This window comes from Tetrao urogallus (genome assembly GCF_951394365.1).
Source record: "Tetrao urogallus genome assembly, chromosome: 2".
Taxonomy (NCBI): Eukaryota; Metazoa; Chordata; class Aves; order Galliformes; family Phasianidae; genus Tetrao; species Tetrao urogallus.
The window spans coordinates 45,288,115-45,313,994 of NC_136814.1; the positions used below are offsets into that span (position 1 = coordinate 45,288,115).

Consider the following 25,880-nt stretch of genomic DNA (forward strand, 5'->3'; position numbering starts at 1 on the left):
CTGGGATTCCCCTATAACAAAATCTAAAATTGAATGTGCGTTTTATATCTATATCATTTTACATTGACATACTAATGCAGTCTTGTTTTGATACTCATAGATTATATTGTTACATGCGTATACACGTTTCTCTGTGAATGGATAAAACTATGTTTAATAGATTAGCAAAACCATACTTAAAGTGAATGATATAGTTTGAAAAGTTGTTTGGATCTGTCGCTAATGGAAATAAATAAATGAAAGATTAAGGGAAACTTTAAAAAACTAAATGTGAGAATGGAGTTCATTCTTTTTTTACGGCCTCATTGAGTCATACACAATACCTTTTGTAACACTGATATTTCAAATTATTTGGAATTTGGCTTGCTTTTCAGGCATGTTCTACTTGGGCTTTTGTTACATTAAAAATTTATTATGAGCATTAAAACCAGCATGCTGACTTCGTTGCACAAAATAGATCTCTCTGTTGATATTCTACAGCTGAATATGAAGAACACAGACATATAATCAGTTTTGTTTTTTTTTTTTCATTTTGTTTTTGAGAAATTGGAGGAAGTGTTTTGTTAACAGCCCCAGGTAGAAGAGCATCTACTTTGTGTGCAGTAAAAATAAACTCAAGTAGTAAATTATTTGGCCATTTATACAGTGAGTTGCACAAGGCCTGAACACTTCAGTCATGTCAGTGCAGAAAACTGTATGAATAATGTATATCTACCATGCTCAAATTACAGTGTATACAGTGTAAGTTAATTCTCACTGTGAAGAGTAATTATTTTGATTGTTATTATGAATTGGTTCATGTAGAATACCAGTAAAATGGTTATGTTGTGTGACTATAATACTCTTTTTCATGCCACATGTCATTTGAGGGAACATTACTGTATTTGAGCCAGTTATTACTCAGTAAAAAAATGTATTTTGGTTTGCTACATTTACATTTGTACATAATTATTTGTTTTTTTCCTAATGATTGATTTTCTCTGGATTGCCCATAGTTAAAGAGCAGAGGGAAATGCCAGTTCAGGGTTTTTGTTAACAAAATAGCTTGAACTGCTGCAAGTTTAAAGAATTTCCCAGGCCATGTAATGGAGAGGAACAGCTAGTGTAGAAACCAAGCGTTTGTGAACTTGGCAGGCTTTCTTACTGACCCAAGTCCTACTTTTTTCATGGTTGTTAAGGATCTGAGAAGTCCCTGATTGAGTGGTGCTCAGTACCATCAATACTGACATTTTTGAAATTATGACTTGCTTTTTTTTATGAATGAGAGGCTATTTTTACTATTTTTTCTCCTTTAAGATTTGGTGTATTTTAGTTCTCCTGTTTGCTTTATAGCAAGTTCTTCTTGTTTTCCCTGTAAAATGGTACTATATTTTTAAGAACAGCAAGTTAGATAATTGTGTTTCTCTCTGTGCATGTTGACTCATTCCTTAGTTATAAATGGCACAACAGTTCTGATGGCAAGCTGTTGAAAAGCTACCTGGTGAGTCAGAGCAAGTTCTAGATTAATTTTCACTCATGGTGAAGTAATGAAATTGCTTAGGAATTCAAGGCTGGAGGATGTGCATAGCAGAGTACTGTTTTTACAGCTAAAGTACTGTTTTGCTGTAGTTTTTGAAAACTTCAGTTTTCATTCTGAAACTCCCGAATTACGTGCAGCCTCCCGTGTGGAATTCCACAGAGGACAGACTTGGTCAAAATCAGAGGTGCAAAGAAGGACCTCAAGCAGATGTTCTGTCCAAACTTAAATTCCCTTTTCAGTGTTCCCAAAGAAGGCCTCTATTCCAGCGTTATGCTGAAAGTTGACAGGTTTTTTATTATATATTTGTGTGTATGAATACGTGTTTAAATTCAGGGAATTTAAATGTGCAAAAGTCCAAGTATTACTGATTTTTCCCTCTCTCCAGGTAATTTAGGTGCTTTATTATGTAAAATGGAATTGAGATTTATCTAAGAATATACGTATTTTTTAGAAAGGAAAAGAATGTTGTGGACTTTTAGTTCTCGGAGTGTCTCATCAGGATTCAATATCTTTCATGATTTTTTTTTTAAAGAATATGCTAATTCACATCTCTTATAGTTTCGTTCTTGCGTTTATGTTCTTTTCTTGTATTTGTATTAATTAATCTCTAACAATAACAGAGACAGAAAGCCTGCCTAGCCAGGACTTCTTAGGCTCTCTGCAGAGACTGAAGGACGTGCTGAGCGAGGTGGAGTGCAAGCAGCAGGCAATTGCAAGTGGGCTGAGTGACCCTAGTAAGGTTGAAAAAGCCTTGCAGCAGACAAAGGTAATTATTACCTTTTTTTACCTACTTTGTGCCAAGGAGCCCCAACGATGGTGTCAGGGCCAGGAGTGTCCCCCTTCATAGGAGCTTTATTAGTGGAGCTGGGAGTTGATGTGGCTGATTCAAGGCTGCCTGCTTTGTGGCTCCTGCAAGTGCTGTAGCCTAGCTAGACCTGGGATGCCTTCCTGGTGATCACCTGGATAGCAACATCATCCAGTTTTGTCCTACCAGGGCGTTTTAAGAGGGTGATTGTACTCCAGTGGCCTCCAGATTGCCTTTCAAAGAGAAAGTGTTTGTGAACAATAAGGGTAATTGATATACAAATTCAGTGCAGTAGAAGTGGAGTTTTTGTTTCCTATTATGAACATACAAACTATCTGAAAACCTGTGGATGACAATTACTTTATAAATACAATGGCTGTAGTTAGGAAAGGAGTCATGTACTGCTTCTTTTTTTTAAACACACACAAAAAACATCAAAACAAACTCAAATACTTCACACCTCCCCCTGCCACCTGAGTCCTTTTGTAGAATAATGCTGAATTCAAAAAATGCATTTTCTTTTTCCTATTTGGCAAAAAAAGAAAAAGAAAGAGGGCTGCAGTTAGTGGGTGTGGGGGGAAGGCTGTTTCTGTCTATCCTGTGTTTGGCAGAGGGTAATCTCTTTTTTTTTTTTTTTTTTTTTTTTTTTTTTTTTTTGAGAACCCAAGAAACAAATGAGTGATGTTTCTTCTGAATTGGTTAAGGCTGGCAGAGATTTTTAGTTCCATACACTGGCTGAATTGCAATGACTTTTGGCCTCTGGAGATTTGTCATTTTTTATTTGTTTTCGGATCCCTCCTTCCTGTTGTCTTCAGAGACTAATTAACCTGAGAAGACACGGTATGTCAGTGTGGGATCTTTAGGTGTTGTTACAGGAGATCAGGACAAAATGTGGATAATGCACTGCCTGTGGGCCTGGGATTGAGCAGCTCCCTCTTCTTCACCATGACAGGCACTGATAAATTTTTCAGGCATAGACTTGAGCAGGGAGTTGACTCAGTCTGTGTCTCTGTGGCTTGTTGCACAGAAAACTCTTGTTTTCAGAAGCATACATCCCTGTTCCCAGTCTTATCACTGCATCATTAGCTATCCTTTTAGAGGAAAAGGTACATTTTATGTTGTTTCTTTCTTGTGAAGAAAAGTAAGAATGAAAGCGTAAGCACACCAGAAAAGAGATTCTTCCTCAGCACAATGCATTAAAATGTGTGTGCGTGCATCCCACCTATCTGTATTAAATGTATATACTGTAAAGTTAAATTAATGGTAATGATTTAATTTCTCAATTCCAAGATTCTCTTAAATTTTAAGTATAATTGCAAAGATGCTCAGTTTAACAGAGCAGTAGCATTTTTTTATGTCTCACATTATATGGTAAGCTATCATTCTTTCTTAATGTTAGTGAAATGGTTATTTCAGCTTATGTGACTACTTTGATGCATTTGTGTTTGTATGTGAATGTGTTATATCTGATACTGCAAGCGAATGTGTGTATTTTTTCCCTCCTTCTCCTTGTAGACTGTTTGTGAGACACTGGAAGCCCAGAAGCCCAGGGTAGATAAACTTGCTGAAGAAACAAAGGCTTTGGAGAAACAGTCTTCTGATAGGACGAAGGTCTACACGCAACAGTTCAGGCACATGCAAGGACACTGGGACAAGTTAAGGCTAAAGACTTCCAAAGATGTTAAACTACTGGAAGAAGTTATACCCAAGTTGAGATTATTTGAGGTAAATTGAAAGGATTTTTTGATACATGACTCAATTGTTATAGACGACTTCCTTTCTTATACTTTTGCATTCAGGTGATACTGACTGAGAAGTGAAATGGTTGTGGAACAGGACAGAGCCTGAAAGCATATAATGTACTTGTAGAAGAGTTATATGTGGCTTTTAAAATGTCCGGTATATTATTTTATCTTCTAATAGCACTATTTTGCACTTAAAATTAGCATTCATCTTCTGCCAGTACCAGAATCAAAGATTCCACCAGAATGAGGAGTATGTTAGCTGTGTTGCTGAAGGCCTGATCCCACCACGGGCTGAGTGCCCTCTGTTGTGGTTGGTGTCAGATGCCCGACACTTTATTAGGTTGATATTTAAAACTGAAATTACATACCTGCTACAGAAAACCTGTTCCTTCAAGTTTGATTTCTGTCAACAGTTAATTAGTACAGCCTGTTAAAAAGCAAGTGAAGAAAATGTTTATGTACAGTGAGTTTTCCAGTTCCAACAGGGCAGGAGCTTTAATGAGTGCCCAATTACAGATGTATGCATGTGTACTGAAATCTGCATCTGCATTAATGTGGTCAGGTAATTGACTTGGATGATGTTGCACAGAGTTGGACAATCTGTTGGTGATTATGGCTGGAAAGAGCAAAAACCTCAAAGCCTTTTTTAAACCACAAATCTGGAAAAAAACCCGTCATAGTAGGAGTAACGTCTTCTAACTAAAATTAAAAGCAGAATGCAAACCCACACTCGTGAAAAACTATACACAGAAAGAATGCTGGAGGGAGAAGCTTGCCCCTGCTCATTAAGTGTTATTCACTAATAATTTTGTTGAGGACTTAAGATGCCTTTCATTTTACTACTAAGCTCCTAGAAGGGAAGCAGGGAAGAAGAGCATATCAGTCCAGTCTAGCCTAGTGAGATTATAAATGAAAACCATGAACCAACCTATGCATGGTAGGTGGAGTTGCAGCTTTTCAGAGAGTTTTTCTTTTTTGTGGAATTTTTGTGTTATTGTTAGGCTGTGTTACATGAAGCATCAAAATAAAAGCCTCTTTTTTAAACGTGTTCAAGGATATATATATTTTCACACATGCTTCTAAAACAACTTCTGCTTTTAATATGTTTTCTTTAGAATCTATCCTTCTGTAGCTATCTGCAGCAGCCTCAGGCTGAGGAGGAGCCACTGGTCAGTGGGATCTGCCTTGTGATCTGCCAAAGTGGTTTGGCTTGTACTGGCTCCTAAAAGAAATGAACTTTTACAGGCTTAGCCAGGTCCTTGTTTAATTATGAGCAAGCTCCTTCTCCTTAATTTTTCTCCTGACTCTGAGATACACATTTAGGTCAATGCCTTGTTCTCTTCCCTTTCTTTCTAATGCTTATTAGCTGTTTAGGACGATGGAATAAATATTCTGCATGTGAGCATTTCTCAATCTTATTTGTGCAACAGCTTCTTATCAGTCATACTCATCAAATTATTTTACCTTTCCAGTTGTCTTGATTTTTCTGTAGCTGCACTGAGCTAGACCTACTTACTTAAAAGTGTATGTTTTCTTCTTTGTGGAGCAGACACTGAATGAGTCAATACTGGAGATGTGGTACCAGAGACACAAAAATAGCTTGATTGATAATGACTGGGTACTTGTTAAAAGAGAAAATGAAGTGTCTGACTATAAAAGTGGAAAAAATAAATGGGGGAGGGGGGAGAAACGGAATAAGTGGGTGGCAAGTCATGGAGAGCGTATGGTTACTTACAACTGTGCGCAAGTGTTTGTTTGTATTTAATATTTACTTTTTTCATAATTCGCTTCTAAAATTGAGAGGTTCTGCAACAGCATTTCCTCACATTTATGTTTTTGAAAACAAAATGTAAGTAGACAAATGAACATGGCTTAAAATGCCCTCATTAGTCAGATGAACAAGGCAGTGGCAGATCCGTCTGTAGGACCTGCTTCTCAGATGTCATTTCTGCAGTTTCTGTTGTGATGGAGGCTCCCCCAGGCTGACAGTGTGTGCACTGGTGACATGACCTGTTTCTGCGCTGTGCTGGTTTTGCTGTGATATTGTCTGTATCAGTCATGTGAAGGGAAAAGTAGACAGTAAATTGGAATAAATTTTAGAAGTAGATCCATTGTTTTAATTAACTTCTAACACCTGGGAACTCTGACACATTCATGGCCTACACTGAGCGTTTGATAATTATTTACCTGTGCAGTGCAGGAGCGTTTACTTCATTGAACTTCTGTATATTTGACTTCTGATTCAGCAAGTTATTTAAATGTGTCTAACTTTGTGAATAATCCCATTTAATTCATTTTAGCTACTTATTATCTTTAGCTAGCTGTGCATATCTTTCTGTAAGCAAGCTAAATTAAGTGTAAGCTAAAATGCCTTGTCAAATAGCAACTTCTTATAATTATGTGTGCGTATATATAGGTACAGATATTTTTAGACTGTGGTTCACTGTTAGATCCTCCTGGGGTCTGATTTGGAGAATGTTCAGGCTCATGAACTGAACAAAAGTCCTCCAAAAAAGAATAGGTTTGTGGAAAGTATTGTGACTTTGAGCTGTAATGGTATCATTGTCCTAGATATAAATGTAATCTTAGTCTATGTGTTTTCGTTAGTTCTGAGTTGTTTTTTTTTTTTAAGCATTTTATAATGTATGGATCTTGAAAGACAAGTGTGCATTTTCTTCCTTGGTGATGTGTAAAATAGAAGATAATGCTGATGAATTTTTACTTGGCTTCTCCAGTAAGAATGCTCCGTTGTGACAAATGAGTCAAAATAGAAAGATACCATCTGCTAAAAAAAAAACCCAGAACTTTTGATTAAAAAAAGTTCAACTATATTAGTAAAAATGGCAATCATATAACATAATTGAATCAGGAGAAAAAAAATCTTTTCTCCAAGTTTGTAGTGGTTTTGTTTGTAAGGGTGATAGTGAGCATTCACAATTGTGTGGGAAGGTGATGGCAACCCTTCTGTCTCACTTTACCCAGAATATAAGGCAGCTGCTAAATTTTAGGTCGGGTGACTGCAATTCTGTATTTATGAATTTATTTCTGTGTTTTGCTTTATGGAGTACGTAGTGTAGCTACCACTGGCTTCAGCAGCTGGAATTTTTTAGTGCTTAATCTAATCCTGTACGGTATTTGCTTTTTATGCCTGTGTTTCTCTTCGAGGCTTTCCCTGCATAGCTTCTACCTTTCAAGTATGTTTACTGTTACGCTTTCCTCATCTAATCACACAGATACCTATAGGGGGCCCTATTTCATTATTGGAGCACAGCAGATCCTTCAAAAGAGAGTGGTGAAAATGGCTGCACATAGTTTATAGTGTGAAGAAAAGACAATTTCCATTGTTCCAGCAAGTCCTTCATGTGAAGGGTAGCCACGTACTTTTTGAAGCTGTGCTTGTCTTCTTAGTTTATCCAGCATTTCTGTGTGATAGCCAGGATGAGTACAATGCCAATTAACCCATGAGTGCAAGAGTATCGCTATCAGGAATTTAGTTTTCACATAAAGTTAAGAATAGAGAAATTGAAGGAAGAAAATAATAGAAGTGGTGTGATGCAAAATCTGGGGAATGCTTGCACATTCTGGAACATTCTTTTAGCACTGATTAAAGTGGTTGAAATGCAACTGCCATACACTCACAGCATTATCAACTCTTTGCTACTATGTTTGATTTAGACTAATTCAAAAGTTGTTCTGAAGTGGATGGATGGCGTGAAAGGCTTCTTACTGACAGAAAAGGCTGCTCAAGGAGATACTGAAGGACTTCAAAGACAGCTTGACCAATGCACAGTGAGTTTTGTTTTCCTAAGGAATCTTCAGAAATCATACATTTATCATCTCTTCTTTTTTACTTTGTCACTGTTATTGCCCGTGGTATATTATGTAAAGTCTGACAAAATTGTCTTATCTATTTCAGGACCAAGTTTTAAGTGCTTTCTTGTGTGTATAGCCATAACGCTTTGTATATTTCAGAGTTCTTCACTATATTTAAAAATACTTATCCACAATTTACATTAACTTCTGTAAAAGAGTTTAATTTTTTTCTCAGTTTTATGATAAACAGTTTGAATCTATTGGTGAAAACTTTTTTCTGCATAAAACTTTCAAGGATATTAAAAATAATAAGCAAATATGTATGATTAAACTTTTATGGTTTAGAAGTTTGATGTGCCTTGCAAGTAAGATTCCTTTCTATCTGGTGCCACATAAGGATCAAAGTTAGGTAGAATGTCAACCGACAGTAACTGATTACAGTGTAACCTCAAACGTTTGTTTCTGGAGGAAGAATATGCATCTGAGGTATACTAGAAACATCAGGGTACTTGAAATACATGATCTTGAAAGTTGACTTGTTCTGGTGTTGACATCTGATGTGCAAGAATGTTTGCACTGTGTATGGCAAGATGTATTTTTAGTTGCACAGCTCTGATGTTTTAGGCCACTGCAGGATTGTTCTAAACAGTCTGGTGCAGAAAACATTGCTCACTTTTTTTTCTTAAGTAAAGTTTCTCTGAAATAATTTAAAATTACAAAATCATGGGTACTCTATACATTTGTTTTTTATTTTCTATGTGTGTTTAGATTTTTGTTAATGAAATGGAGAAGATTGAGCCTTCACTGAAAGAGATGAAAGAACTGGAGTCAGCTTTAAGAAGTCAGTCTATTGCAGGCATAAATACTTGGGCAAAATCTAAGCTAGTAGACTGCCAGACTCAATGGGAGAAACTGAGCAAGCAGGTGAGTTCTTCATATGTTGCTAGTGCTCGCTTGTTACTGCATCTGTTCATTTCCATGATACTGGGAGTGTGGTGAAGAGGTGAAGGAGTGAAACAGTTTCTTAGAGTTATAGAATGAATAGCTTGGCTTGAAGAGAAACCCAAGGATCATCAGGTTTGAATTCGCCTGCCACAGGCAAGGTTGCCAGCTGCTAGATCAAGTACTTTATTGGATTGCCTAGGGCCCCACCTAGCCTGGCCTTAAATACTTCCAGGAATGGGGCATCCACAGCCTCTCTGGACAACCTGTTCCAGCACCTCACTATTCTCTCATAGAAAACTTCCCTCTGACATCTCATCTAAATCTCCCTTCCTGTAGTTTAAAACCATTTCCCCTTGTCCTATCACTATCTACCCATGTAAAAAGCTGATTTCCCTCACATTTATAAATGCCCTTTAAATATTGGAAGGCCGCAATGAGGTCTCCCCACAGCCTTCGCTTTTCCAGGCAGAACAAGCTGAATTCGTTCAGCCTGCCTTCCCAGGAGAGGTGTTCCAGCTCGTGGATCATCTTCATTGCCCTTCTCTGGACTCTTGACAATATATCTTTGACTCTTCAACAAATATGCTCTACTTGTTCTGCTATCAAAATGGCTAAAATTCAACCTGGCACAGTAAATCCTTCACAAGTGCAAATATGTTAGGGATTCCCTATGCAACAGGAGTTTTGTTTAAATATGTACATTTCTAGGTATTTGAAGAGTTCACTGTGTTCCTTTCAGTTCAATTATTTGTATATAAAAATGAAATATTTACTTTGCTTCATACTGCTTTTTCTTTTCTCAGGAAAAAAAAAAATATCTGACCACCTAATCTTGCCCCTGAAATTTGAAGTACTATTCTGACTCTGAGTAATTTCAGCCTCCTTCCAGGCGGCTTTGAAAATAAATGGCTATAGACAGACTGCCACTTCACTTCTTTTGGATGGAAGCTTTCTGTAGAAACATTTTACATTCATCACAGTGCCTGACAAAGAAAACCTTGCTGTTGATGGACGTTGAACCTTTATCCAGACTGGCTGGGTTGTAGAAAAGTGTGAGGCCTGATGGGGTTAAAGTGTTCTGTATAAGGCTGTACCTAACTATATGATATCTGTGATCAGAAGAGTGTTTTCTTCATCCTTTGTCATTCCCCCCTCTCCACATCTGACAGTTGAATTGCCACCAGTTTACACAAAGGGACAAAATCTATATCCTCTTTCCCTTCCTTACTTCTAGGTTTTGTTGATCTGCTAAAAGTGACATGGATGGAGGGGGGAGACAGCTAATTTTAATTTTGCTAATTATGGCTTAAAAATACTTTGGTAGAAAATGTTTTAACAGAAACCTGTGGTTTTTCACGTGCACGAGGACATTTATGTACCAAAACTGCTGTTTCTTTCTTCACCTTGAATTCTAGATCATTAGTCAGAAAAATCGCCTGTCTGAAAGTCAGGAAAAAGCTGTAAATCTGAAGAAGGATTTGGCAGAGATGCAAGAATGGATGACCCAAGCTGAGGAAGAATATTTGGAGAAGGATTTTGAATACAAGTCCCCTGAAGAGTTAGAGAATGCTGTGGAGGAAATGAAGGTCAGGCACATCAGGTCATTGTTGAGACCTGTTTAAAGGGAAACAAAACTTAATGGTTTCTAAGGGCTGATCTTTTGTGGAATTATTATCTGTATGTAAAGGAACTCAGGTCATGACAAGATTAGTGCTATTTTTCACCTTTGCTTCATGGAAATTTTTGTTTTAAAGCACAAACTATAAAAGCAGGTGTTGTATTTGGCTAAGAGGCATAGGGATTTTATAATGAGTAGTAGCACACTGAGCCTTCTAAGCCAGGAAGGCTTGCAATGCATTAAATCCTGAGAATATGTTACCTTATTAGAGGAGAATAAACTAGAGGAAGACAATGTGATATTCTGTCTGTCTAAATTAGCAGTTGTAAAACCACATAATTCTGCTTCCAGCTGTTGCACTTCAATTTCCCATCTCATGCTATAGTAGCTCCACATTTAGTAAAACAGTTCTAAACAACTTTGTAATAGAGGGTATCTTGTGTTCCTCATCTGTTGCAAATAGTGGTGCTGATACCTCTAATTTTGGAACTATTGACAAAGAAAAGAAGAGAAGGATTTATTTTTGCCTCAGTATAAATTATCAGCTGAATAGGTAATTTTCTTGGATTGCATGTACAGTGCAAACAGTAATTCTCTCTTTTTTAACAATTCAGTGGGAGTTCAGGTGTGTCGACAAATATTTTGAATTATTCACTACGTGGTTACTCTGAGTAGAAAATAAAGGTTTTTTTCTGCTCTTTACAAGTGTTTTGACAAATCTATTTGAAGATCCAAACTGTTATTTTTGAAGGGGTTTCTAAAGCAGTTTTTAACAAGTGTTATTAATATGTTTGTGTCCTTTGAAGCCACTAGAGATTTCAAAGTCTGACAGTCTGCTGAAAACATGCCAGGAAAAAAAAACAACACTTTTTTAAATGGGAAATCTGAGAGATTTAGCACAGTAACTTCCATCAAATCCAGATTATATTCTGTGCTTTTTAATCTGGCAGATGTGTCAGTGAGCCTGTGAACTTTAACAATTGTGTATGCTCTTACATTTGTATCAAAAAAGAGCATTATGCTGGGACTGCCTCTACTACTGGGGAAGAGCACTCTGTGTATTTGACCCAGGAGCATTTTTTACATTTTGAAAAACTCTTTAGCTTGCCTAATTCTGCTTTCATTTGAATGGAGCTCCTACTAATTGGAGGAAGTAAATTTTAAAAGCTGTGAGGTAGATTGAGATAGTCATAAGGCAGAATGTTACAGATCTCTCTTTTGCCCTTTTGTTAACTGAAATTTCTTTTTTAATTGCCTTACATTTAGAACAATATGTCCAACAATAATGCTGTCATGTACTAAATTCTACCATAAACTACAGCGCCTTGTATATCAGAGGTACTTCAACTTTGTAAAACTGTTCTTGAAACCTGAAAAGAAAGAGCTAAGGAAAATTTCTATTTCTGGATCCTTCTAGTTGTTTCCAGGCTGTCCAGTCAAAGTTTGTCTCTTACCTTTCAGCTATCCTGCTTCTTAAGTTCTGATTAGGGCAGAATTCAACAGCCAATAGCATTGATCTTTCTAGCCATATTCTGTTGTGCTCAGACTTGAGAATATTCTGGCAACTACGCTTATGATGTTAAACTGCTGATGGTTGTTTTGAGTGGTTAACAGCTGGATGCATGGCAATTGAGTAGTATAATATGTTCTTTTGGGGCAGAGAGCAAAAGAGGATGTGCTACAGAAGGAGGTGCGAGTGAAAATTCTCAAGGACAACATCAAGATGTTGGCCACTAAAGTGCCATCTGGAGGTCAAGAGCTGGCAACTGAGCTGAATGTTGTGTTGGAGAACTATCAGCTACTGTGTAATCGGATCCGGGGGAAATGCCACACTTTAGAGGTAAGACTAGCAGATCTCAAATAAATCTCAGGTAGGTGACATGAAGAATGGAAAAGGATGCTAAAAATGTCTGTGCCACAAAATCCAGAAACTGTGACAATGCATTTTGCAGTGATGCTTTTCCAGGATTTTTCTCTTGAGATGAGGTCTTTGGAATGCATGAGAAACATTATCATTGAGTTAGCTGTCCATGTTTCTTCAGAAAAACAGAAACTTCTCAATATTTAGAGCAAGTTGATCTTGGTTTGTGTATGTCCTACATTTCAGGAGGAGTGGGTGAATTTTTGTTACGTTCTTAAACTGTTAGAAGTGTCTGGATGTCTGATATTTTTAGCATGAGTTTAGAGACCTTTGTATGTGTTTTGCATATTACTTTTTGTCATGCTTCTGTAGTAGCAAGTTTTTCTATCTAAAATTTGTTATAGGATGCCCAACTTTTGAATGTGTTCTACTTCACTACTGTGGAGGGATGTCTGTGAAATATAATTTCTTCAAGCCTATGAGTGACCTTCTAGGCTAATTTCAATTTTTCTGTTGCTTTTAGGAGGTGTGGTCCTGTTGGATTGAGCTGCTTCAGTATCTTGATTTAGAAACAGCTTGGCTAAACACTCTAGAAGAAAGAGTGCAAATGACAGAAAATCTGACTGATAAGTTGGATGTTGTCAATGATGCTCTTGAGGTATTGTTGTCATTCTGTTGTACTGCTGACTTTTCAGATAGATACATTTGAAAGAACAAGAATTCTGCTCTTTAGAAGGATACTGAACAGTGTGTTGAGTATTCTGATTCTTTCTGTTAACGTAGTACTCTGAATTTGGAATGCATGTTGTAAGACCAACAACCTCCACCCCTCCAAAAAATACATATTTTCTTGTTTCTAACAATTGTGCCAATCTTGACACCATGCAGAGTTGAAACTTCATGCTTTCTTATCCTCTGTAAATTAATTCCTTCCAGCACTACTGCGTAAAATATTGATGAATAGATGAGAAGTGCTGTGAAGTTTGGTTTTGTAAAACGAAACAGCTACTGTATTTGCCATCATGGATTAAGCCATAATTTATTCATGCTTCTTTACACTTTTTGTCTTGAGAGTACTGTAAACTTTGCATGTGGCCAGATTTCTAGCTCTGATAGTTCAGAAATATTCGATGCATTGACTTTATACTTTTTCTGCTGATTAGTCTCTGGAATCAGTCCTCCGTCATCCAGCTGATAATCGAACCCAGATTCGGGAACTTGGGCAGACATTGATCGATGGAGGGATTCTTGATGATATCATCAGTGAAAAATTGGAGGCTTTCAATGCCCGCTATGAGGAATTGAGTCATTTGGTAAGAATTTGGGGCTCCGTTTGTCAACCCGGTGGGCTGAAATGCTTCCTCTTACCTGAATTCATGGATGCAGGACTTCAGCACAGGAAACGAGGAAGAAGTTTCATAATGTCAGCTGCTTTCAATTTGGAATAATGCCCTAGGAGCAGAATACAGATTTTCACCTGTTACTAGTCATGTTCTGTCTTCCACATTTGCATTCCTATTTCCCCCCCAACCCCCTTATGTTTTTCTAGATAACTTTGATTTAAAAAAAAAAAAAAAAAAAGGTCAGTTATGATCTCAAGAGGGCCAGCTCAATGAAGTTCAATAACTGAGATGAATGTTCCCTTCCTACTTCCATAAATACTGGTGTACTGCTCATTAACTGTAAAAATGAAGTACATGAATAGAAACAGTTTCACTCTTTGAAAGTGCTAGGAAGAAGTTACAGTATAATAAGGGAGGAGAAGGAAAGCATTCTTTCAATTCGCCGTCTGTTGCCTTGCCCCTTTCCTCTTCTCATGCTTCTCTTATCTATTCTAGGTTTACTAGATAGAAGAGGATTAGCTGTATTTCAGATTGCATACATTTGTTGAGTACTGAGGTAGCACAGGCACCAACCAGACTGTAGGATTGGAGAGCTTGTTTTTTTTTTTCCCCCTGCTACTGTTGAAGTATAGTCACAGAGAGAATTTGGGTTCATTTTTGTTACAGTGAGCAACATGAATGCATTTGCATAAGCTAGGGGTTACAGGCTGTCATTTAAGTTAGCATTTATCACTATTTTTGCCCTTGTAGCATTTCACTGCCATGTGAAAGCTGTCAGCTTTTGTATCTGCAGTGCTGATGTGCGAGGTTGTTAATGACTTTCTATCTCGGTGTGTGTGTGTGTGTGCTGGTAATGGGGATTTTGTGCTCCCGTGGATTAGTGATCAAATGAACTTAGAAGTTTTGCTGCTTAAGAGGGGGCAGTGGAAGGAAGGAAATGTGAACCTCCATTTTCAACAAACTATGTCACAGGGTGACATAGTTTGTTGTTTTGACGGAAAATGTTCAGGTTTGCACATCAAACAACACTAAGCTACAGAATATCATGATGTCCCTGATTCCCAGGTGACTAAGTAGTTTTTGAAATGCCTGTTTTTAACAGCCTACTTTCTTCGTGAAGTGACAGGAGAGACTTGTTTTCAATGCCTTGTATCTAGCAGCATTATTTGTTAGTGATATCAATCACGCAGTTTTTAAGAAATGTTATTTAAGATGACAGTTCTCTTGGCATAGAAGTTTTGGGGTCTTCCTCACCTTTGTTTTGAGAAAGATTAATATAGTTCCTACAGAACAAATGCTCTCTCATATCCTACCTTTCTTTCCTGTTAGGCTGTGAGCCGACAGATTGCCTTGGAACAGCAGCTTCAGACTATGCGAGAAACTGACCACATGCTGCAGGTGTTGCAGGAAAACTTAGCAGAGCTGGATAGACAGCTGACATCTTACCTGACTGATAGGGTAGATGCCTTTCAGATGCCACAGGAGGCCCAGGTATTCTAATATAGCTTTCTAATACCCATCAATTTGATTTATCTGGTGATAGCACTCAGCATAGACTTACTAATCCATGCAGGTTTAATTTCACTCCTGCACTGATGTTCTAATTGACAAGTTTTGTGATCTAGATTGCTTTCTTATTTTAAGAAGATTTTATAGAGTAACAGTCTTAATAGTTTTCAATTTAGCAAGCTGTGACCAGAGCCATGTTTAAAATCATAGAATCATAATCAAATCTTTACGTTTAACATTACAGATTGGATTTAATTCTGGTGGATATTAAGTAGTAAGCAAGCTCTTTTCTTCTCTGCAAGATGTGTTGTAACGTTTTTTTTCCTGTTTTTATATGGTAGAAAATTCAAGCTGAAATTGCAGCTCATGAGGCCACCTTAGAGGAGCTCAAGAAAAGTCCTCGCTCTTTCCCTCCTGCTTCTCCTGAATGCAGATCTCCCCGAGGTGGAACTCTGCTGGATGTTTTGCAGGTAAAAATATGAAAGTCACTCTAAGCATTTAAATTGGAGGAGGTTCTAGTTTTAAATAGCACACTTCTGTTGTTAGTCTGTAAATTGCTTGGTGCGGTCAAGCAAATCTCAAAAACTAATAGTGTATACTTCTACATGCTTTCATTAGGAAACAATTAGCTCTAGATTAATTGAATAGGGAAGCTGAAATCCTATAATTATCATGGGATAAGTACTGAAAATAAGGTAGAATGGATATCTTGAAATTGTGTTGGAAGAGAATTAGAGCTCTTCTGCATCACGTGTGGAGATTAGAAATAGGTGATGGAATGTGGCTTGGCAAATGATGTTAACATGTATCCTGAGTTGTGGTAGTAGGAGAGATGGATTAGATTAGAAGGAGATGCTTTAAGTATCGGTGTCAAAGTGCAAACATTAATTTAAATATCACTTCAAATAATTTTCATTAAAACAGAGAAAACTCCGTGAAGTGTCTACGAAGTATCAGCTTTTTCAGAAACCAGCCAACTTTGAGCAGCGCATGTTGGATTGCAAGCGCGTGTTGGAAAGTGTAAAAGCAGAGCTTCATGTCTTGGATGTGAAGGATACTGACCCAGATGTAATCCAAACTCATCTGGACAAGTGCATGGTAAGTATGGAATGTTCTTAAGTTATGTTTGGAGTTGTTTCATTACAGTGTGATTCTTCTAGTCTAATCTGTCTCCTAAGGGATGAAAATACTGTTACAATTTTTTTACAGAATAGCAACAGAACTATTGAAAACTAAAACACCACAATTCTTTTGAATTATCTGAAAACAGATGAGTTTACATGTAAAAATTGTCTTGCCTGACCTATGGGAAGCATGACTGCATGACTCCAGGCAGGATTGCTTGGTTCTTTGTATTTTTTCTGTTTAAATAAAATTAGTAAAGGTCAAGCGTAGATCACAGTGCTAGTCTTTTGATGCGGGTTACGTTATGGAGTAAACAGCGATGAACTATTGGTATAAAATTTGCTTCATTAAAAACTAAAACTAGAATAAAGTATGGAAAATCAGGAGTTTGAAATCTGCTTGGCAGACATTTTTGCATTGCCATGTGTTACTTTGATTTGCTCTTAATCCAAAGCTCAGAGTTTAAGTGCGCCAAATGAAGTACTCTGAACATTTGAACTAGAAATCAATCACTAGTATGTCTGTCTGTGCTTTAGAAACTCTATAAAACCCTAAGTGAAGTGAAACTGGAGGTTGAAACTGTCATCAAGACAGGAAGGCAAATTGTACAAAAGCAACAGACAGATAATCCCAAAGGAATGGATGAACAACTGACAGCATTGAAATTTCTTTACAATGACCTCGGGGCACAGGTAAGAAAACTAAATCTTTATATAAACATTTATCTGCATATAAATTATTTTATTTATTGTTTTGATGTCAGATGGCGTTGTAAGGTTTTGATTTTGCATCTGATACTGCATAAGCCATTTGATACTGCATAAGCCATTTGCTTCATCCAGAAGGAATCTGTTGAGAGATGAAAGATTACTTGTAACAGTTTTGAAGTTGCTCAGATTCTCTGTGATCATAGAGTGTTCCTGAAGGGGAGGTCTTTCTTCAAGAAAGGAAAGTTCATAGAACTTTAGTCATTTCATTAAAGCTCACCTGCTACTCCTTAAGGTGTTTGTATGATGTTACACCTGTTTGTAAAACAGCTTGCAAGATACTTAACTTTTGAATTGTCATGTGAGAAGTTTGGGTTGGTGTAAATTCTTTCTCTCTCTCTCTCTTTATTTATTTTTAGGAGATGTCATGATGATTTCTAACTGTAATCCTTTTAAGAGTTGCCTTCAGGGTGAAATAAAAAATACATGTAAAAGTGCTTTCTAAGAACTTCTTTAAATATTGATTTGAGTAATTTTCTTAGAAGTTTTTATCTCCATTTGGATACATTTGGAATAGTCAAAAATAACTAAATGCTTGGGTGGGTGATGGTGGGGGAAATAGGGATTTTTTTTCCTACTTAAATTAAGACAGAAGTCCAAGCAGAATCAGGCTTATTCAGAGTGAAACTACATTAGTGCTCTTGTAGCATTGTTGTAATTTCTTGAAATGGGTCCTATAAATCTTTTATAAAGTAAAGAATATTCAAGAAGGCATGGATTCTAATGTAGCCTATGCACTTATAGCTCATTACGTAGAAGGACAAGAGATTAGAGAGGGACAGTAAGTCAGGGATATTTGCGATATGAGGTTACAGTCCTGTTTGTATCTCTGAATTTACTTTTTTTTAGATCTTCAAAGAGTATATTATTTTGTATGAATACATGTAAACACTAAATTGAGAGTAATTTTTGAAATCTCACTTTATTCTTGCTTCCGTGGTTGGGTTGTTCTCAAATGTTAAACTTTGATCAGACAAATTGTATAGTCAGTATGAAATGGAATTAATTGCACTGCAGCAAACATCAAATTGCACATTTATTTTATATAGCTGTTTGCAAGGGCAGACTGTGTTTTCTTTACAACTTTCTGCTGTCATGTCTGCCCCAAAAATACTGGATTCTATATTTGCTTCTATTTCAGTTAAAAAACATAATGAACGTACTTTAAACTTTGACTTGGTGATTCTTAGCTATAAGTAAGCGGTAAGCATGTTTCTTTTAAGTATATCTTAATTTATAATTATTCAGGTTTATGTATTCTGCTTTGTATAGTAAGATGCAGATGCTTATAAACAGTTTTTCTTTTCAGGGTCCTTTGCTGTGCAAGAAGACAGCTTTTATTAATGAAAAGATTTGAATTTAAGTGGGTATCTTAGTTGACTAACACTTTCATTTTTTGTTGTCTTTTAAAATCTTTGTTTTTCTTTTTTTTCATAGGTTACAGAAGGAAAGCAAGATCTTGAACGAGCATCCCAGCTGGCACGCAAAATGAGGAAAGAGGCTGCCTCTTTGTCAGAGTGGCTAGCTACTACTGAGGCAGACTTGGTGCAGAAGTCCACTTCGGAGAGCTTGCTTTCTGACCTGGATTCAGAAATTGCCTGGGCTAAAGTGAGCATGCTTTAAAAATACATAGGATAAATTAATGTTTTTAACATTATAGTGATATTATATGGAAGTGACTGAATTGAAATCCTAAATTTGCTCCTATGTCTTTTACATGATGAAGTTACTGTAGATTTGATTGGCTGTGTGCAGTAGCTAATTGAATGTTGACTCAAATAGCCAGTGAAGTATTAAGATATTGCTATGTAGTTGTTATTAGTAGGTATTTAAGTGACTTACTCTGTCACTGCATAATTCATAGGTTAATGTTTGTAATTCTCAGGAAATATATTTTTAGCCTGTATAAAATATTAAGAGAACAAATTGAAAACTCATCTATGTTTTTAACAAGAAGTTGAGCTTGTACCTTTTCATTGAAACAACCGGTCTTAAAAAGTGTGACTTTACAAATCAAAAAGCTCCGGTAACTTGTTATTTACTTTTTCATCCATAAACTGCAACTTTTCAGAGGGAGAAGAATGTCTTCTAATTATTCTGGAGAAAATGATTTTCTCACATTGTAGAAACTAGTGTATGTAATAGTTGGAGTTAGTAAAAAATGTCAGTTAATACACTTGTTCTGTTCTTTCCACTCTTTGATTTGTCACCTTTTCCTCTTGGAATAGATCTCTGTAGAATCATTACATTCCAAAGCTTACAAAATTAGAAAAGCATCTAGTCATAACCTTCTTCTCACAATTTTGGCTCAGAGTTAACTGTCATTAGTACTACACTGCTACTGTAGGAATATCCCTAAGATTTCTCTCCAAACAAGCATGTTAAATAGTAGCTGAAGTAAATTTACTATACCTTTGTAAGCAATACAAATAATTCATGAGCTGTTACACTGCACCACTGGGAGGATAAACACGTTATGTTGCATGAAAAATAATCCTTTCTGTCTCAATGTTGAGATGGAGATGATTTTAGAATGTATGTAGTAATTTGAATGTTTGTTTCTTTCCCAAAGACAATAAGCTAAAAGTATTTAGCTCACAGGGAATAAGATTTTTAAGAAGCTCCAGGCAGTATTTGCAATTAATTGCATTATTTCACTCGCTGTATACTGGCAAATAATTTTCTAAATAGACAGATGTTATCAGTAATAATTGGAGATATTGAATGGCAAGAGATGTTTCTTTCCTCATGGAAACCATACATTGATATTCAAGAGATGACACATTTAATTCTTATGCCTGGCTTCCTTGCTCTTGTGATTGGAGCCTAGTTCGCAGTGCGCTGTGTGTGAGTGACTCTTCTTGTTTCAGAATGTTCTGAGAGAGCTGGAAAGGAGAAAAGCTGATCTGAAGAGTATTACAGAAAGCTGCACGACGCTCCAGGCTCTAGTGGAAGGGAGTGAGGCTTCCCTGGAGGAGAAGCTCTGTGTTCTTAATGCTGGCTGGAGCAGAGTTCGGACCTGGACCGAGGACTGGTGTGACACTTTGCTGGTAAGTTGCATATGACAAATATTTAGAGCAGTTTTACCTCTGTGCCCTGAAAGCAGTTGCCTCACATTCTGTGATGTGAAGCTTCTGTGGTGCTTAAAGGAACATAGAATAGATTTCTAGTTACTATGTAGATGAAGAGCTGATTATTGAGATTTACAATAAGGTGAGAACTATTTTGCAAGTGTTTGATGCATACTGCTAGGCGTTGGTACCATGTACTTCATAGAAGTGGGTAATCCTCAATGAATAGGAGATGAAAATGCAGGATCTGGACATGAGTTTGAATTTGTATAAGTGTCCCAGGCAGTTAACTTGATTTAAATGGGAATAACTTGCTTTAGTTGTTGAGAATAAAAGTGTTAGTTTAGTTTTATTTTTGTCTTTTATTTTTCTGGCTTAGGTGCAGGGCTCATTTCTGTGTTCGTACTTTTCATAGACTTTGTGGTATGTCTTTCTTTTCTACGGAAAATCCAGAATATGCTTAGTGAACACTTTCATGTATCTGTTGTTTTCATGTCTTCTTTATATTTCTCTTTGTCTCTCCCTTTAATGTGTCTTCACATTACATTTTAATCTGTTGTCTTCATTTACAAATTTATCTCCTAGTCCCTCTTGCCTATTAACATTATATGACCTTCTCTTTTGTTATACCAGTAGTGCTAGTAGACACCAATAATGTCTACTTGTTACTTAGTTCTTTACTGCTCCCACCTCTTTTCTAATATTCCTGCTACCTTAGTGCATAGAAGTTGTTTCCAAAATTATTCTAAAAGGGAACATCTACCATTGCACATTGCACATAACCTGAGTGAGTTAAGAGACATAAAAACATCAGAAAACTGCTAGTGGCTTGCTCTTTACCTTGTCATAGCTGATTCAGCCATATAAAAAACAAAAACACATAATGGAAGTGTTGTCTGTTTCATAATATGTTAATGAGAGCCCAGAAGTGGGACCTTCTGTTAATGCTTTGTATGCAACTTTCTATATGCTCTTGAATTTGTTACCATAAGTAGAAAACCAGGACTAATAGAACTAGGCCAAAATTGATTGGTTTCTAAGAGGCTGCTGTAAGTGCTGTTCTTCATTCAGCCTGAAAGAAACCTGTTTACCAGCTTCAGCGTTACAAAAAAAATAGTTTGTGTTATGTTGGCTTAGGTTGGGAGGGATCATAAAGATCATTGAGTTCCAGACTCCCTGCCATGGTCAAGATTACCACCCACTATTAGACCAGTCTGCCCAGGGCCCGCATCCAGCGTAGTCTTGAAGATCCATGACATCTCTGGGCAAACCTGTTCCAGTGCCTCACCACCCTCTGAGTAAAGAACTTTTTCCTAATATCCAAAATTGCCCTCTTTCAGTTTAAAACCATTCCCCTTTGTCCTATTACTGTCAGATTATGTGAAAATTCACTCCGCTTCCTTGCATATAAGCTCTCTTCAAGTACTGGAAGAGATCATCAAAAACACTTGCAAAATATGTATCAACATATCTGGATTTTGGTAGTTAGTGCTGGATGCTCTCAGTGTAAGGGGTTGTTACCGTTCCTTCACAAAGGAGTAAGGGGAAGAAATTCATTCACTTTCTTCTAAGACAAAGCTGCTGTGCTTTGCACATCCCTTAGCTCTTGAGAGATGCAAAAACTTGCTATCATCACTGTTGGCTCCCAGTTACCGTATCTTTTTCTCTGTCTAGTAACTTTCTGAGTTCATTACCTACCTTAAGACCTAAATTATGCCTGTTGAACAGACATTTGATAACTTTCTAATTGTGTTAAGCAAAGCATTTGGGATCCTCTGTCAGTCTGTTGCTCCTTTGGACAGCCAGTAAGTGCATGTTTTAAGTATATGCTGTCTCTGAATTAAGGCCATCAGTATCTGGCTGAATAAATGTAAGACCCTATTAACACCCTGCAACCATTACTTAATGGATGTGAAAGACAATTGATGTTAGCAAAAAAAAACAAACAACCCCAAAACCGATGTTTTCAAATGGAGTATTTCTTTGTTGCTAGTTTGGTACTCCACCTTCAGAGGACATTGATAGGGCCTGAAACTGGAGACTGGGGATGGCATGAACCCTTCTGCCTTGTGTTCAATGCCTGTTGCAAGTCATACAATTCATAATCTGATGATTTCTATGTTAGGAATAATTAAGATAGTTTACCCTTTTACATAAAAGCTGTAAGAGTGATCTGCAACTAAAAAGCTTCTGAACTAATTTTATTCATCTCTGGTAATGAGCATTGCCCTTGTGCTTTGTTAGATTAAATTGTACTTTCAGTAGGGAAAGATACAAATTTCTTGATTTAAAACAAAAACAAAAAACCTTAGTCCTCTCTTTCCTACTTTTCCTCTGTTTGTGATATCTAAAAAAGGAAAATCTCAGCTCCCATATATGGGAGTTTCCTTCAAACCACTGTGACTGCATGGTAATTACTGATGCTGTTTAGTCTGGGGAAAAAGAGGCTGAGGGAAACCTTATTGCTCTCTTCCAATATCTGAAAGGTGCTTACAGCAAGAGTGGGGTTGGCCTCTTCTCACTAGTGACAGGTGAACAAGGAGAAATGGCCTTAAGTTGTGCCAGGGTAAGTTTAGGTTGGATATCAGGAAAAGCTTCTTTACAGAAAGGGTTGTTAAGCACTGGAATGGGCTTCCCAGGGAGGTGGTTGAGTCACCATCCCTGGATGTGTTTAAAACTCATTTGGATGTTGTGCTCAAGGACATGATTGAGCAGAGTGATTTTAGTTAGGGAGTATGGTTAGGTTGTGGTTGGACTTGATGATGTTTAAGGTCTTCTTCAACCTCAGCAATTGTATGATTCTATGATTTAGGTAATAAATTCTATATCTAAGCAGGATGGTACCTCTCTTTGCTTCATCTGTTGTCTTGGATGTTCACAGATGATCAGGACTGTGCTATCACAGTTCTGATGCCTGTCTGTCAGGATGTTGGACGTTGACCAACAGAACAGCTTCTGTATCTCTGGAAAGTAACTCTTCTCATATATCTCATGGCTGCATTTTTGTAATGGCTGTCAGATATTTGGGTAAACATCCCCAAAAAGATGCTACTGTATCTTCCTGTCTTTTTTGCCCTTTCACATCTGGCCTGGTTTCATGTATGATAAAATCTTGCAAATTAATCTTCAAGTCCACAAATTTGCCTTTTTATATTATTCTTCATCCTATTTTCCTTTGTTTCCTTGTTTCTCTTCCTTGACTATTAATATTCTGTAAAGACACAAGACTTTCCATTATATATTACTGATCTTTCTAGTAAGGCCCTCTTCCTGCAAGAACTTTGGAGATTTTCTCATATCTGTAGACAAAATAATGTATTGTTTCTGTTAACAAACTTTACAGTTTCTGACTGCGAGAATGTGAGAACACAATGTAATGTTTTTTTCCAAAGAGAAAGAAATATTTTAAAGGAATCGGTACAATATGAAAACTTGCAAATATTATAACTGATAGGTTTTGCTGTAAAGCCCTTTCACTTGAAAATAAAACATGGAAAACCAACCACATACAGTATGTACTGTTGTGTATCTGCTAGCAATAATTGAAAAAGTGTGCTGTGTTTGTTTAAGCGATGCTGTGGTCTGGCTGCAATATTATAATATACTGTCTGGTTTTGGTCGAGTCATTTAAACTATTTCTGTTTCTCTTTCTGTGAATTAGAAAGAATAACATTGATGTTATAATCTTAGTAAGTATTATTATTATTAATTAATGTCTGGAATGAAAATTGCAATCTCGTAAATACCTTAGTGATGGTAAAAGGTACAATCAAGTTTTTGCTGTTTCTCTCCAAGGTGTAGCCACAACAGTTTCTGTTCCAATGATGTATTTTGTACTCAGAATGATGTGGAGTGGCAGTTTTTTTCCTACTGTTTTTCTTTCTTTTCTATTTTCATTGATGCGTCTTTTTCAAATTTTACCAGAATCATCAGAGCCAGCTGGAAATCTTCGATGAAAATGTTGCCCACATAAGTACTTGGCTGTATCAGGCTGAAGCCTTGCTGGATGAGATTGAGAAGAAGCCAGCAAGCAAAAAGGAGGAAACTGTGAAGGTAGAAAATATTACAGTTTAAGGAGGAAGCTGTGAAATAACCAGATTTTTATTCTAAATGAACTGACGTTTGCTACCTCATTTGCTTGTTAATTCTCTTCCATTTTCCTACTGTAAATCTTCGCTTTTTCTTTCACTTAGCGTTTAACATCTGAATTGGATGATGTTAGTCTGCGTGTGGATAACGTGCGTGATCAGGCTGTCATCCTAATGAATGGTCGAGGGGTGTCATGCCGTGAGCTTGTTGAACCAAAGCTGGCAGAACTGAACCGTAACTTTGAGAAGGTTTCTCAGCACATCAAAAGTGCCAAGGTGAGGGGAGTGCCATGAAATGCTCATCGAGTGTCATAATAAAGACAAATAGCTTTAGAGAATAGATTAGATCTTTGCTAAAGGGATGCTTGCCTGCTTTTGATTCTCTTTTAAACATAGATCTTTCCATGAAAAAAAAACCTTTATTTATTTAAAATACTGCAGATGCTTGTTGGACAAGAACGACTCCCTGTCATGCCGGAGCCCCGTGAAGTCAGAGTGGCCTTTCCAGACCTGGAAAAATTTGAGAGTGACATACAGAATATGTTAAAAGTTGTAGAAAAGCACCAGGAGCTGAGTGAGGAAGATGAAAAGGTTTGTGAGCAATGACGAATTAAATAATGGACTTAATCCTTTTTTTTTCCACACGTTATATTCCCACTGACTACTGGGGGAATTCTGAGAGAATCTTTTTAGTACAGGAATCAAAAATAAAAGGGAATTACTGGGCTCTTGGAGACATTGCATGGTTTTCTCATATGTTTCCTAGCTACTGCTGCTTCTTGCATAGTCTGTATTTTCATTTTGGTTTTATATAATCTGCTTCAGACAGTGAACTTTGATGTGCATCTTTTTTTCTCTTTTTCTTCTCAATTGTTATAATGCTGGTTTACTGTGAAGATAATAGAATACAAAATGTTTGTGTTTTTTCACTTTTTTTATTTTCTTGCTATGTAATTGTCTGTACCTAGCTGGATCAAGAAAGAGCTCAGATTGAGGAGGTTTTACGGAGAGGAGGACAGCTGTTACAGCAGCCAATGGAAGACAATAAGAGAGAGAAGATACGCATGCAGCTGGTGCTTCTGCAGACAAAGTACAACAATGTACAGGTATGATTACAGTGGTTATTAGAGTTGCAGCTCATTTATGCTGGTCTCCATTTAGTATCTCACTTACCATCTGGTTATAACTTTTTTTTAAAATGTAAGAGTGTCTGTAGAAGAGTTAAATGTGCATACATCCAGCCTGATTCTTTGAATGTTTGCAATTCCAAACCGTGGATTTTGTCATTACAAAATTTTGAGGAAATGGTTTTGATTTTTCCTTTTTACAGTGTCACAGGTTGTGTGCATATTTGCACAGTGGGTGCAGAAACTGAGCATTTGCTTTACTTGTTGCCTCTTCTCACACTCCAGCAGTGGTTTATCTCCACTACAGGGCTGTGTTAAGAGTGGCTACCTTGGTGTGTGTGCACAAACATATTCAAGTATATTCATGGAGTTCTCATTTTAAGAAGTTGTAGTGAATGTGAGTCTGACCTCAAATTTCTTCTCTGTTTCTACAGTGGGTATTATCACTAATTTCTGACTCTAGTATAGTAGTAGTGCTTTCATACATATCATATTTAAAATATTTTTTGTGAAGGAGAAATGGATCTATATTAATATTCTTTTC

The 25,880-nt window shown here is 36.9% G+C and overlaps 1 protein-coding gene across 1 annotated transcript in view; it reads left to right on the top strand.

Annotated features, from left to right (window-relative positions):
• Positions 1–25,880, top strand: part of UTRN (utrophin) — a gene marked incomplete at both ends in the record, with an annotated part of 311,326 nt that overhangs the window by 65,580 nt on the left and 219,866 nt on the right. Inside the window, 18 exons of the mRNA XM_079550328.1 lie at positions 2,140–2,285; positions 3,840–4,049; positions 7,745–7,858; positions 8,651–8,806; positions 10,243–10,413; positions 12,106–12,285; positions 12,830–12,964; positions 13,470–13,619; positions 14,979–15,140; positions 15,500–15,628; positions 16,083–16,256; positions 16,820–16,975; positions 18,488–18,658; positions 19,921–20,100; positions 24,046–24,174; positions 24,315–24,485; positions 24,651–24,800; positions 25,178–25,315. Coding sequence (XP_079406454.1) covers positions 2,140–2,285; positions 3,840–4,049; positions 7,745–7,858; positions 8,651–8,806; positions 10,243–10,413; positions 12,106–12,285; positions 12,830–12,964; positions 13,470–13,619; positions 14,979–15,140; positions 15,500–15,628; positions 16,083–16,256; positions 16,820–16,975; positions 18,488–18,658; positions 19,921–20,100; positions 24,046–24,174; positions 24,315–24,485; positions 24,651–24,800; positions 25,178–25,315 — 2,822 coding nt within the window. The remainder of the gene's footprint in view (positions 1–2,139; positions 2,286–3,839; positions 4,050–7,744; positions 7,859–8,650; positions 8,807–10,242; positions 10,414–12,105; positions 12,286–12,829; positions 12,965–13,469; positions 13,620–14,978; positions 15,141–15,499; positions 15,629–16,082; positions 16,257–16,819; positions 16,976–18,487; positions 18,659–19,920; positions 20,101–24,045; positions 24,175–24,314; positions 24,486–24,650; positions 24,801–25,177; positions 25,316–25,880) is intronic.